This window comes from Strix uralensis, chromosome 8, assembly GCF_047716275.1.
Source record: "Strix uralensis isolate ZFMK-TIS-50842 chromosome 8, bStrUra1, whole genome shotgun sequence".
Classification (NCBI taxonomy): domain Eukaryota; kingdom Metazoa; phylum Chordata; class Aves; order Strigiformes; family Strigidae; genus Strix; species Strix uralensis.
In genome coordinates, this window is record NC_133979.1 from 33,278,949 (window position 1) to 33,294,144 (window position 15,196).

At 42.7% G+C, this 15,196-nt stretch overlaps 1 protein-coding gene across 1 annotated transcript in view; it reads right to left on the bottom strand.

The window, feature by feature from the left end:
* NIBAN1 (niban apoptosis regulator 1) overlaps window positions 1–15,196 on the bottom strand; it is a 69,283-nt gene that overhangs the window by 25,340 nt on the left and 28,747 nt on the right. Inside the window, exons 2-5 of the mRNA XM_074877116.1 lie at window positions 12,992–13,122; window positions 11,602–11,733; window positions 10,795–10,909; window positions 9,130–9,297 (exon numbers count right to left, since the gene is read on the bottom strand). Coding sequence (XP_074733217.1) covers window positions 9,130–9,297; window positions 10,795–10,909; window positions 11,602–11,733; window positions 12,992–13,122 — 546 coding nt within the window. The remainder of the gene's footprint in view (window positions 1–9,129; window positions 9,298–10,794; window positions 10,910–11,601; window positions 11,734–12,991; window positions 13,123–15,196) is intronic.

The following is a 15,196-nucleotide window of genomic DNA, read 5'->3' on the forward strand; positions in this document are numbered from 1 at the left end:
ATAGACCATTCCCATCTCTTGTACTGAGACTTCAAAGAAAGCTATTGCACGCTGCCAGCCACTGGAGGATTTGGGGTGAAGGCAGCTGGAGAACATCAGGGAACAAGAGATGTTCCTGCAGTTAAGGAATCATTCTGCCGACCTCCCAACACCACAGTTAGGGGATGCCTATCAAATAAAAATAAATGAGCATGACAAGGAACAATTTCCCTTTCTAGGAGCGATCTTTGCAACACAGGCTTCCTGCAATAGCCTGCAATATTACCAGCATTTCTGGTAATACCTGCCTGGGATTTATTTGCTGTGGGTAGGGACTGTGGTGATTATTGCCTGTTGCTCATGTAGTTTCTGTTTAAAGATGAGCAACTTTCTACTGTCGTGTATGAGTAATATCATCACACAGAGGATTATGGTCAGGACATGGAGAACGGCTAAGAGAGAGCAAGACCATCTGATCATCATGTTATCACACGGCAAAAAGCGACCACCTGAGTTCTGAGCACATTTAAGAGCTGTTGATTGTAAGATATTACAGAAAGTTGGTAAGAAAGGCCATGGCCATCAACTCCAAAAAATAAGGTTCTGAAAATTTCTGTCTCAAAAAAGTAAGCAAATGGTCCCAAAGGGTAAGACAGCAGGTAAGAAAATGAGAGTGAATCCAACTGCTTGAACCTGGGGAGATGAGAAGAGCTCGGGAACTGGACCTCAGGAAAAGATAGTTTGCCCAGGGCTTGTAACACAGCTACAGCACCTCTGAAAATGATCCTCTGAATAAAAGGACACACCATTTACTTTTACAAAATGGAGTCCTGGCATATTATTATCCAGATCGAGAATGAAGTGAAGTATATCTGAGAAGCATCAACCCCACAGCTCTGATGTTTTCCTGACAGCAATGTACTATCATATTATTCATAGATCATGTGGTATGAAGCTGCTAACCACTAACAGAAGCTAGATGAGGTCATTTCGAAACAGGATACAACCCTGCAATAATACGCTGTATTTATAGAAAATAAAGTTTTGCAGCACAAGTTCCCTCTGAGACCATCAAACCAACATTCAGCAGGTTTAACTATTTGCTTCGCAACACGCAATGCCTGTATTAAAGCTGTTCAAAGCAGCACGAGACAGATTACAAGGAACTTCTCTCTGCTGGGACCAGCAGCTTTATGTTTCATAGTCTAAAACATGAGTGCACCATATAAACACACACAAAGAATCACAGTATCATTTACCTCCAACAATTTCCAAGTGCCTTCCAAACCAACTACCATATCCCTGGTGCAGGCGAGAATTTTTCTGCTGCTGAACTTTGAGGCTGGAGCCTGAATACACCACCTTAAACCCACAGAAATTGTTATCTTCACAGCTCCTCAAATAGGCAAAGGTGGTGGGCACAAGGCTCTTCTGCACCACCCCACACTTGGTAATAGATAAGAAAAGGAGAATCAGCCCAAGGTGTGGAGGTGAGAGAGGTAGGAAGACTGTAATTGCAATTAGGACTTTAGCACATTAATCATCTTGGTGTTTCAGAATGAATGCAACTCCTACAGACTGAAAATCCTAGCTACAGTATAGGCAAGCAGGCTTACTGGAAAAGCAAAAGCCACGCTGATTGAAAGAACTGATGTAGAGCAAAAACATTGCAGAAAGAGAAAAAAATAGTCTTATTTTCAGCAAAATATTCTAAATTATAGAAAAATTTCTAAATTGTATCCTAAAACATTTCATGAGTTTCATGGCACCCCACAAGCCTTATCAAAGATCTTTACAGCAAAATGGTTTTGAATGTTATGACAACATTAATATTTCTATGGAAGTTTACACATCAGTTTTGAAAAGTCCATTTGGACCTCAGATATCTGTCTGGTGAAAGTCCAGCCGTGGTCTCAGCCACTCATGTGGATCACAGGAGATATGATCTTATTAGCCATAAAGTGATTTAATTAATCAAAGTGCAGCAGCTGCAGTGAGAGAAGCCAAGACGCAAGTCCAGGGTTTGAGTCGGGCAGGTGGAGGGCTGAATATTTTGTCTCCATTCATACCTTCTCCCACCCCAAATTATCACGCAAACTTTCAGAAAGGCCTTGGTTTCATCCCAATGCAGAAGGACATTTTTCTTTAACATCAAAAAAAGCAATTTCCTCCTCCTTTCTACTTTAATTGGTCCTTCCACACCTCATCAGAAAAAGGCAACAAGAAAATCCTTCCCTTCCGCTGCCCTCTTTGGAGAAGAAAAGCCACCCCATTTGCAACATGAAGACTCAGAAATTTTTTCAAAGTCCAATTTGGACTCGTCACAGCTTCTTTGCTCTGTATATGGAGATATATATATCCTTCAACTCTAGTATTTGATGTCATCTTCTCAACCTTTATCAGTGCTTCAGTAATTATTCTGAATTATAGTCTAAGAGTTGGTAAGCTCTACACACACTATATACTTGTAATAAAGGAAAGCTAGAAATAATTATGAGAAAAACACCTGCCATCTAGAGTTGAAAAAGGAAATGTGGACAATGGCTAATGGCAACCCTGAAAGCCAGAGATGGAGAAAAAAAACCTGAAGCCATCCTAGTTGTCCTGACAATAGCCAAGCTGTGACAGAGGGCCATGCATAAGCTTGAAAGTACATTCTGTATTTCTCTCTTGCCTAATGTGTTTCTTCATTGTACTTCTTTAATGTATTTATTTCTCTAATTTTTTTTTTTTGTTATTTATGGTTGAATTGGAGATGACAGGATATGGTTTTGAAAGTCCCTTAGCTTCCTGTTTCATGAGGGTGATTATCAAGATAAGGATGTGAAATCAAACCAGATGAAAGAAAATAAAATCATGAAGTGAAACTCTGTGTCTCCCAGAATTAGCTAGCTGTACTCTCCTTCTCATCACGCAGACTCCCCTCTATCCCAGCACCAAGTGGTCGGGCTTCTTCACTTTTAACAGCAAATACTAAGTGAAACACAATCGCTGGTAACCTCATATAGGAACGAGAAGACCTCCTAAAATATCAAAAAATTAAGTAAGCATTCGGAATAAACTTCAGTCTGATTTTCAGGGCATACAAACATAAAGGATTAAAAAATGGAGAATGGGAAATACTAGAGCACTATGAATATTTTGAGCATTTCCCTCATTATCACCATTCTGGGATTGACAGGGCTTCTCCACTGAGGGTTAGGTGGCCATTTCAGCAGCAAATTTCCCCCAAAATTTGAGCTGTGCAGTCCTCACCATTTCACTAAGAAAATGGGGATGGAGAGGAAACGAAAGTAAATCCAAGCTGTGGATGAAAGTGTAGGGATCATGGAGATAAAGGCAAACCAATGAATCCCATGCTACAGCCCACATCTAAAGTGGGAGTAGCAGATGAGGAAACGGGAGTCAAAAATGAAGCCATTTCCTTCCACACTCCACTTCAACTCAAGTACAGCTTCTTTAAAAACCTGAGAAGTTTTTAAAACTTATTACATAAAATCCTACACTGATGAAGGTCTGACCTCCCCAGACACTTGAGATCAGGCTCCCTGGAAGTAACAGTGAACAGTCAGCAGCTCCTTCCTGTCAACCGAAGAAATACACAAATGCGGCAAAACTTAGGGAGGGAAAGTTAAAAAATAATATCATGGGCAGAAAATTCTCCTTGCTGCCCCTTCTGTCAGGAAGTTGATATGAAAGTGGAATTAGGATATATAATTTCTGTCACATGCTGTGATCTAGAGACCTCCTCTCAACGTTATCTTTCTATATGCACATTTATGTCATTTAACTAATTTAACTCACCCTTTCATTTATCATATTAATTGCCCAAAGCCAAAAAGCTTTGAAATCAGCAAATATGCCCATTATAATGTTTCATATCCTATGCCTAGGTAATAAATTCAATAAGAAATGAATCGTAGCATTTCAGAGCTGCACACAATGTTCTTTAATGCAGCCCACTGAAGTCCTTAATTACAAAGCTGTTGGTAAAGAATGGACAGTTTGGAGGGAAGGAAGCTTTTTGATGGAGCTTTTGAGATAATGGCCAAGATTAGATAATAGCAGTTCTGTATACTGAGTATGCAAATTTACAGTCATCTCTTTTTTTAATGGGAGCAAAGTTACACAGTCATTAATTTTCACAGGAGAAGGGTCATAATGTGACTGGTGAAAAGCAATTTAGAAATATATTTGACTCGAACTAAGCCAGAAAAGGGACTCAAGTGCAAGTATGGCTTATGTTAGAGTTGCCAATCTGGTAGCCCAACAACTGCAGCTTTCATTGTATCCTTCCACACCTGCCCCCACTGCTAGCAGGGCCAAACCTATGTTCCCCCCAGCAGTAACCCTCAGACCCTCGTGTCTGGCTCGGACCAATGGCCCCTCAGTAGTGGTCCCCATCCTATGGTGTCTCTATGGGCTCCCACCCCTCCTCACCTACTTACCAGATAGTCCAGATTGAAGTTTGCTAGTGAGTGAAGCCTACGTACACGCACGGCTGGTGGATGCTCGTTAGGAAAGCACTCTGGTCTCACCAGATGATGGCCCTGCCCCTGTGTGCCCCTGTGCTCTGTGGTCCCTCCTCCCACTGCTGGCACTGGGACCTCTCACACACATCTCTCCAGGTGCTGGCACCTCGAACCTGGGGAGTGCCCATGGCTCCTTCTCTACTTGCTGGCACTTAGAACCCCAACACACACACTGGAGAGCACCCTCACCCTGGAAAATAGGTAGAAGTGGAGTTTAGTACGAAGACAGGACAGATTGTGGTGACGAAGCATGGGACAAGCGTACTGACCAGCCTCCTGTTTACACCCAACTGATCCCATTTGATCCTCTCCCCAAATCCTGAGGCATCACAAAAGCCAACTTGCAAAGCAGAAAGCAGGAGCTGCCCAGATGAATCACTGAACTGGGATGATTTCTGTATGCAGATTAATCAATCAACTTTCAGAGTGAGAGTAATTCAGAGAATCTCAGCGTACGCATCTGGTCGTGCTGGAATATTTTTAAAGTCATGGCCAGTCAGGTCTTGACTGGCTTAGATTCATTTTAAAGGTTTTAAATATGCTTTATTTGAACTGTACCCAAGAAGGGTGCAAAAGATCTACATATTCCATTGAAAATGAAGGAAATCATTGTCCCCTTCAACTGCAAACTCTTATCAATTAATATAAAGGACAAACACAATAGGAAGATTGGGGGGGGGGGGGCGGGGAAGGGGAGAACCCACAATCTGTACATCTGAATCATATTTACAAGCAGTGATCACTAAATCCAAATGCTTTTGTAATTATTCTCCTGACCATGAGTTACGACCAGAAAACCCAGAAACACACAGGCTGGACCAGTTATTTATAACAGAGGGACTCTAAAGAGAGGAAACAGCTGAATGCCAGGGCGGCTCCCATCGCAAGACCACACGCTGATTCACTACAGTTTTCTGTTCAGCAAGAGTCCGTATTTAATTCTGCTTCCTGGGAGAAAACAGACTTTAACTGAAAACTCCCCCAAGCTTTTGGCTAAAGCCCACTGTGATACTTTCCTTTCCAGAAGTGATAGATTATAGAAAAGACAGAAAGGCAACTTCTGATCAGACATTACATCTTTCTCCTGTCCTTGCCAAATCTGCCCTGGCAAACGTTAACTCGGCACTTTTTAGAAGAGGGAGGGGTGAGTGCTGCCTTGGCTGGTGCTCCTTATCCCACTAAATTATGTTCCACAATCGATCTCGAAGGATTTTTCATGTTTCTTCTCTCTTTTCATTTTTTTTTAATAAAAGAGCACAGGCGATTTTTACATCACGAGCCTTATTACCTATTGTATTACTGCACGTGCCTATAACTTTGTTGGATTGTTCAGATACCTGTTTTTTTGTAGGTAGAATGGTTTGCAAATACTTTAAAAAGTATTAATAAAGTAACATCTTTCAGTTATGTGAGAATGAATATAAATCAATATGAACTCCTTAAAAACAAAACCCTGAAGAAGTTCACTCCAAGGGGAGTTAAGGTTACTGGGGCACTCATCAGTGAGCATTTTTCCGTTTGCAGCAACCTAGGTTTCTAGGAGATGGTGTAACTCCAAGAAATCCAGAAGATACAGGCTCCCATTTCCCTAGCTGTAAAAGTCTGTTCACTTTTGCCGGTGTAACAGTAGGTCTTAATCCAAACTGGTTTTATCTACCAATCAGCCTGCTGAGCAGAAATAATGTGACAGAAAGGATGAGCCTTGATGAAGGCGCTCCAGTGTCACTAAGCATCTTCTGTCAGATAAAAACTTGACTGCAGAAAAAGCTGAGAGGGACAAATCCTGGAACAGATGCGTAAATGAGCAATAGCTGAGCCATATGAAATATAATAAAACACAGACTTGCAGGCATTGGAGATGGAAAAGACCTATTAGGTCATCTAGTCACAGCTTCTGCCAATTCAGAACTGGCCCCTAGAGTGATGTGCTGAACTTTAAGAAAAAAAAAAGAAAGGCTGCCAAAAGCTTTGTCAAGCCCGTTACACTTGCTCCAAAAGAGAGAAATGAAAAATCCCAAACCTAATGAACAGGCTTCAAGTCATGGAAGACTGACAGTGCCAGGAAAACTTGATTGTATCCCCAACTCCTTACCAAACCCCAGTGAGGAGCAAAGGGGTGGCTTTCCAAAGGCTGGAGCACTTTCATACTGTACAACCGCCCCAGCTAAAACCAGGATAATCAGAAATGAAAATCACAGAGGCAGGCTTTGCCCTCGGGCACACTATGGGAATTGGGGTTCCTCTGGCAGCTATATAGGGAATATTTACTGACCCTCAAGCTATTTGCAAGTGTCGAGTGAAGGCTTGTTCCTTCTAGATTGATGCCTCCAACCTATGTTAGCCATGAAATAGTCTTTATAGTCCCCATGACTGGGCATTTGCCTACCAGGGTGTTTCAGCCCTCAGCCTCTCCACTCCTACACAGAGTTGCATTGTAGCTGCTTTCTCTGGTTTGTGTGAGGCTGTCAGAGCTTGAAGGGCACGCTGCGTCTCATCGCCTTCAGCATGAGCTTGGAAACGAGCTGGAGAGGGGCACCACTGAGTGTCAGGGGAGTGTAAACTACCTGGCTAGCATCAGGAACAACAGGCCTGCGTATCCTGCGAAGAAGGCACCTACCACCAACCACCACTGAGCACCATGCAAGTAACTGCACATCTTAGGAAACTGCCTAGAAATAGAGTAATGTGTGTTTTTGTCATGAGAATGGAGTCCTAAAGAAGACCAGGAATGCCTTTGCCTATGGAGACAAAGGAAAAGAGATGGCCCTTGAGAAGGATCCAGAGACAGCTGTCTGAGGGTAATGAGGTGAAGCTGATGACCAAGACACAAAAGTGACAGCTAAAAAAAATACATTAGGAGCCAATTCTGTAAGTAAAAGGGACAGTTCACACACTGCACTCTCAATTCATTTATCTACAAGCACAGGCCTCAGGCCAAAGTAGCTGAGATTGCTGGAGAAGTTCTTGAGTGTTCTCATCTCCCACCAACGGCAGCAGGAGCAGATGGGGTTTGAAAATGACACTAAAGGCATGGAAGATCCTGGACACCAGTGGGGCAACCAGGTCAGCTTGATGGAAAAAGAGAAAAGTCATCTGAAAAACAGGAAAGCGTTTCTTTTTCTGAAGGATCCAACTCATAAATGGACTTCCAATTTTATGGGAGCAAGGTTGTTTTTATAATCCTAGCAAGTCACAAGTTTGGGGTTTTTTAGTTTTGTAGTCTAACACACCCAGAAAGTGAGATTTAAAATTAACCCATTGTAGTACTAGGGCCTGAATAATAGGCCCCGAAACAAAGTTGACCTCTAGATGAACCTCACATTATTAGTATCTGCTAATTAGTAAAATCTGTATTACCATTAGCATTTATTAATCAGTATCTGATCATTAACAAAATATGTATATCTTTCACGCTAGTGAAAGATGCAGCTTAGACAGAATATAGTCTGTAGTGAGGATGAAATGCTGAGAGAATGTATCCAACTCTCCTCGCTCAGCCTTGTTCAAGGCTGAGAACCCAAGTGTTTGGCCTTGTTAGAAACTCCCTTGGTTCTCCCCCCCGAGCCCTGGCCAGGCTCTGGGTGGAATCCAACAGGAGGATGAAACCAGATGTTTCCACTCAAAACAAAGGTGACAGTTATTCTGGCTTGGTGATTTTTGGTATATAAGGCTGGACCCGCTCACAGCGACTTTGGAAGCCTCACCTACGGGTGGAGGCACCGCGTAGGACTTCCCACTCTCTGGGAAAGGCTCAACAAATCCTCGCTGTAACCGGGGCTGCCCAGCCCCTGCGGGTCTGGATGATGGGAACGGGTGCAAGGGGTGAGGTATCCTTCGTAATCACTGTTCTCCTGGTCGTGTAGTAATGATTAGGTGCGTTGCCTTGCTTAACTGTATGTAGTTATTAATAATTAAGTGTACTATTCTGTATTTTTCTTACTGCTTATTTTCTGTAGTACTTATTTATATCCTTTGATTATTAACAGTAAAATCAGCCTACTCTTTTCACTCCGGTGTCTGAGTTTAATTGGCATCCTTGATCAGCAGAACACCCTTGTGCAAACAATCAATTCCATGTCTTATATACCATTCATGTCCTTCCTACAAAGCTTAACCACAGCTGAGGCATGAGCTGCCACCTAAACACCCGCAGAAAACATCAAATGTTTGACCCTTGGTGATACACGGAGAACATTACTGAAATGTACTGGGAGACTACATCCCCTCCACGTTGTACAAACCTGGTCTACTACATCTGGGATGCATTGGCCAAGCTTGCAAACACAGGTGGCAGTTTGCCATGACGTATTTAGTGAAAATCTCCAATGATTCTGTATCATGATACTGGATTTAGATGAGCTGACAGGGAGGGGAATGTAACTTTCAAAGCAATTCCCATGTTTTCTACCCAAGCTTACTACACTGCAGCTCAAATCCCACCTAACTGCACTCCCAGCAAAGCAAAAAGGGGTATGTTAATGCATTCCTCAAGGCACTGAAAGCCAAGTATCTTTCCTAAGTGACTTGCATTTTTCTACAGCTTTTTTACTCTAATAGCTATTTAAATCTTCACCGAGGTGAACGACACACAGGAAGAGGAGGCCCTTTCTGCACTCACCGTGGTTTGAGTGTCTCACACAGTCCCCCAGCACGGCGCTGAACTGCCTCTGAGCTTCTGGCTCCGGGAAGCAATAGCAGCTGTGCCGGGCGAAGGGCTGCCACAGGTAAACCGGGAACTCCCTCGGCAGCTGAACGAAGGCTTGAGCGACATCCTTCTCACTCGACCCTACACAAAAAAAATCTCCAGTTGAAATCTGCAGATTTCTTGGGAGGGTTGGCTCTTTTCCTCTGCTATGACAGAGAAAACAGACCTTTGCTAGCAGGGAAGCATGATTTATGAAAAAATCAAGCCTTCCTGATCCAAGCGATTGGGCAGGGAAGGCAGGGGGACAGAGATGGGATGGGCAAACACAGCAGGCACCAACCACCTCTGTACATTATACCACAGCAACTTGATGTCCTCTTGTTTTGTATCCAAGGTAGCCATAAACTACACACTTTTAGTAAAATTCCAGAGAAACTATTTCATTGGATTGTAGCTGCTAGGGAAAAGGTTTTCATGGCAAATAAGTAAGTTAGTGGGCAGCTCTGGTCTCTTCCACATAGAGACAATATAGGATCACATGGTCTTTTGTATAGAAACAAACTGCATTAAACCATGTAGGAACAGCAGCGGTTTTCCTGTCTCCAGGGTTTCCAAACACAAGTGCAAGGTGGCCTTATGACGTGTTGCTTCAAGCCCTTGAAGGTGAAGCAAAGGAAGCATTAAGTATCTCCAGTTTCCACTTGCCCTGAGTCACTGTGCACAGGAGGTGCTGTACAACACCGTTTATGGATGGCCAAACCAAATCTTGTCACAGTAGTGTGCATTGAGAGCCCGAAGTTCATCTCGGAGGGCCTTCAGCATTGCACAGAAGGGAGAAGGGCCCTAAAGGACTAACTGACTCCCTTTGTGAAGGGAGAGCCACGGAAAGACCGCAAGCAGCCTTGGACTGCTCCACGTCACTCAACTCCAACTTCTGCAGAGCTGTGGTGACACACAGAGGACACCTCCAGGCACCGCTGCCCCATGCTACCCTCTGACCAACCTGTGCCTTGGGAAAGGGGTGTAAGGGAGACACCTCCCACCATTCATAACTTCAAGTGGTATGAGACAGAACTTAAAAAAAACCCTGTCTACACGCTGCCCTTATTCCTTTCCTTATGTGGCATCCCATTATCCAAATCTGACTCTTTAAGATGAGATCCACTTGCTTAAAGCCCAAATTTTCTCAGTCTTCATGGAGTGGGGGCAGGCAGGACCACAGCGGTTCCCGTCCCAGAAACAACAAGTTCAGCAGCAGCAACCTTCCTGCCCTCTCTGTGGGACTTATTATCAACTGTGAGTCAACCCAGGCAGCTGGCATCTAAAAATGGAAACAAATAAACCAGGAATATTAACAAAGCCTGGGAACAATGGTGGTGTGGTTCCTGCCCTGCTTCTGCACAGCTTCCAGCAGCTTTGTGCCGGGATGCTGGAGAAAAAAGGGAGCCAGCATTTCTGTGAACATTAGCTTATAGCATCTGTGTATGTCCACTCTGGAGCTGTGCTGTGACTTAGGAAAAGGGCTGTGTGCATCTTCTGTCACCCTGTTTTAAAGTCTAGCCTGAAAGGCTTGCCAGAAGAGGTCTGCGTAAGGAACAGAGCCTGGGGTTTGGCAGTTCAGCTTTGAGCAGGGCTTACCAACAGGATCTGGAAAATGTTTATCAGACAGCAAATTGTAATCTTCTTCTGAAGTCAGTACTTTGCCTCCTGCAGGAAGAACATGATATTTAGGGCTGGCTCCTTTCTGGTAGGCCTGGAAAATCAAGAGAGGGGGAGTCAAGTAGAGATTTAAGGCGAGGGAAAACATAAAATACACAACTCACTGACAAAGCTAATGCATGGGGATATTTCCCAAAGGGAAAATTTTTTTGTCAGACTGAATTTTGGATATATTCCCTAGACACAGCAGATCTAAAACATGGTTAAATGTAAAATACATATTTTAAAATATTCTCTCAGTGCTTATCAGCTGTGGTGAAGTGTCAGGGACAGAAGGGAGGGGAAAAGGATGGGATTTTCTTCTAAGCCCTATTTGTTTCATTTGTCAGCCAGGACTAGTTTGACTATGGCAGCTGCCGAATGAAAAGCTTCACTGCGGTCAACTTGTAGCCACCCAAAAACTGCTACTTAAAATCCAACTGCAGAAGAGTAGGGATGTATTAGAATGACATACAGATGAGAAGCTTTTTGTGATAGGCAAAGGAAGGTTCAAAGCACAGTTAAAATGATTTTCTATTTCTTGCTAATGTATATGGCCAATGCAAGGCACTTGGTTGTACCCTCAGCCATCCCCGTGGAGCTTCCATCCAGGTCTGCAAGGCTGGAGCTGCCTTGCCGAGGACATTTCACCTATCATTGCTAACAGAAAGGCAGCAACAGCAGCAAATTCACCTGATACCAGTTTATTTGGGAGCATAGAAGAACATAAGAGGAAGAAGCATTTACCTCTTTAGTCTCAAAGCAATCCACAGTGTAGTCATTTTTGATAACGACATATCTGTCCTTCCACTTCTTCAGATCCTCAGCAAAATGCAGCAGCTCTGCTTCATATAAGACCGTTCCAGCTTCTGCTGGGGGCTACAAAGACAATTTTTGAGATTTGAAATTACTCTGGATTACTGACCATTTTGAAGCGTTTATTTCTACATTTCCATAAGGCTGCTACGAGGGCTTTTGAGTCTTCAAATGCAATTTGGAGTCATAAACATTCTCTCTGATTTGGGTAGATACTACATCACAATCAAATTCTTGAAGCCTAAGGTGAAGAGGCAGTAGAAGGGCTCTGCCTTCCAAAAATACTTCCAGATTTCTGAGACAGAGACGTTCTTATTTACCTTTCGGTTGGCATGCTGGACTCAAAATGTGCTCTTGTAACTGATATGTGTCTTTTTGAAAGACACGGATCCTCTATTATCCCACCTTTTGCATTCCACCTCACTGCTTTACCCTACTCATTTCAAGAGTGTTGGAAACCCGTAATTTCCAACACAGCTGAAACATTTAGATTTGATTCTTCTTAATATTGAAGGCTGGTTCTCTGCATTTTCCTCTAATAAAGAGACTTTTGTCTCTCATAACAAACAGCTCTCCATAGCTCACTTCACAGAGGGGATTATTGCCATCTTCTTTATGGAACCCTATAGCCATGGCTGAAAGGGTTAACTAAGTTTCCTACATTAATTTCTGCCCTGAATGTATGATCTCTGTCTCAAGATTCTTGTAAAACCTTGCAATCAGCAGGAAGCAACTAGTTTTGTCCAAGTGTCCAACTCTACCTAGATGTTCTTCTCATGATACGATAAGACAACCACACAAGACCAAAACAAAGATGAATTTTCAAAAATAAACTTTAAACCTGCACCCAGATGTAACTTTTCCACCTAAAACCTGAGTGAACCATCTGCATCTTGCAAACATCTGCACTTGCAAATCTACTGAGTACACCTGGATTATATATAAGAAAGTACAGACATAAAATGTCCTAGATACACATTTATTATGTATTCAACTATCCAATATAAGGAGCTGAAAGAACATTTCTGTACTGCGCTTGTATATATAGAAACATTTAAATAGCTTTAAAAATACTTTGGGTTTGATTTTTAGAAGCTTTGAGTATCTGTACCGCCTATCAACTTTACTCGAGGGCATTCAAAACTGGGAAAAACAAGAAAACCGAGCCCAGTCAGTGGCGGATACACTTCCAGCTCATGCTTTTCATACGTTACGACTACTAAATGTGTGATTTAAATGGTCAATGTGTTAATTATTTCATGCAGGAGAGTGGAGCTATATGACAGCTTGAGGATGGAGAAGGCCTTACGTGCCCTCCTACCTTGGTTTTCAGGAACCGGGACTGGGAATCCCGGTGCTGCTCCAGCTCATCCTGCACGTGTTTGCAGAAAGCCACCGCGTACTGGCGTCTGTAGTGCGGGCTGAAGTTTTTGATGACAGCTTCTGTTTTTCCTAAAGCAGAAACAGAGATTTAATCGCATTTAATGTATGTGAGTTCGGAAACTGTAATGCAGAACCAAAGCAGCTATCACCAGCGACCCAAAATATTGCCCAAGCGTACCAAGAGCCACTTGCTGTACAGCAGATCAGAAAACCCTTGGAGATGCATTCAGCTGCTGTGAAACCAAGCACAGAGGGAATTTGTGCATGAAAACATTGGCGTTTGAATGTTGTTTTTCCTTCTAAGAGTAGGCAAAACATACCCCAAATCCATTTCTCTAAGACGCTATCGGCCTCTCCCTGGGACATACAGCCATGGAGTCATGGGTGTTCAAGAGCTGATAAGGTTTTCAAAGAAACTTGTTTCAAAGAAACAAGTGATACTGGCTACTGTTTAGCCGTATTAGCCAATTTTATCACATAGTGAGATTTTAAAGCTGATTCCAAGCTCCTACAAAGGATGTTTTCTAGGCTTGGGCACTGCAGTCTCTTCTTTTGTTTTAATGTAAACAGATACCCAGTCATGCTGCAATAAACACTAATCTTGTATTGTCTTGCTACGCTCAAGATCTCATCAGTAGCAATAACAGCAATAAAACCACAGACAGTCTCATTTCTGAGAATCTTAGAGCAATTTACAAGTAATTAACTATTAACACTATCAAAGAAATAAAAATGCTTCACAAACAGGGAAGTGAAGCTAAAAGTTAAAGCCATGAACATATATGTGACTCAAAGAGTCTGCAGCAATGAGAAAACCAAAACCTGGACTATGGTCTAGATAGCATCTGGAGAGATCCCTTTTTTCCTTGTATGAAGAAACTCCATGACAAAGGGTTTTCTTCTGAGCATACAACAGAGAAATGCAATTTCACACCCCAAGCAATTTTGATGCTTCCAAAATTTTATTTTGTGCTGCTTGGGGAGAAATATATTTTCCTGTGTAAGACAAAAAAAATGGTAGTTTCCAAGCTGAGATTTCTTGAAGCCTTTATACACATGGGCTTCTAAACCAGGACTGGCGTTCAGCACTCCTGAAGGCCCAAAGAGGGGAACCAGCAAGAAGCACCATGACCTCCAGAGTTCTGGAAAAGCTGAACCACCTGCACCTACAATGATGTTCCCAGATTGATGAACTCCTCCCAGCCACCCACCAACACTACCACCAAAAGGGATTCACTGGGAGTCTTCATGATGTTTCTTTATTTTATACAACAGGCTGTGAGTCTGCAGCAGCTATGATGAAATCAGTGAGATCTGGACAGATTTGCTGTTTCAAGGATGTAAGCATAGTCCTTCTAAAGTAACCATGAAAAACTTCCGGATTACTACTGATTTTATTGCCATTTCTCACCAAAAAAAGGGGTTTAAATGTCAGCACAGTTCCCAAGAATGTTCGTGCCTTTTTACATCTTAAATACTTTTAAATACGGTTAAACAAAGAGAAAAGCCATGGATCATTATGAGAGCAAGTGCATGGGATTTTACAGGACAAAGTGCATGGGATGCTCTGGTGTAGAAGATGCTATGGTTAAAGATTTACCACTTCTGGTCACCTTATTTCCATTAAAAAAACCCCAAATATATGTGGCTGAGACTGCCATGGAAAAATAGCTAGTTTGGTAAGGAGTCCACAGAGATAGGCAATGGCAAAAGATTTTGTAAGGTGTTTATTTCAGGTCCAGCTCCAATTTGCTCCTGATGCGGGACATCACCAGGCTGTCAGAGCTAATTTCATCAATTCATATGGCACAGTATTTAATTACTCCATAACTTTCTGATTATTACATTTACCTCACTGTAGTTACGTGGACTAGCATGCAAAAGAAAAAGCTATACGTCAGCTCCTCTGCTTCTGCAGTTTTATTTTCAGTTTGATGCACAGAATTTGATGCATCTCTCAAGTTTAGGGACAATATTGACACGACCTTTCATTCCAGCTACCCCCGTGTAACCAGCTCAGAGAGGTGAGCTGGAGCCTTCTCCTTCTTAAGCATCAAAGTGATCGCTGCCTTCAACTAAACTGCAAGCCCCTTTTGCCCCACTCCTGCCCCTTTCCAATCACACACTGCTGCTGGGTTACAAA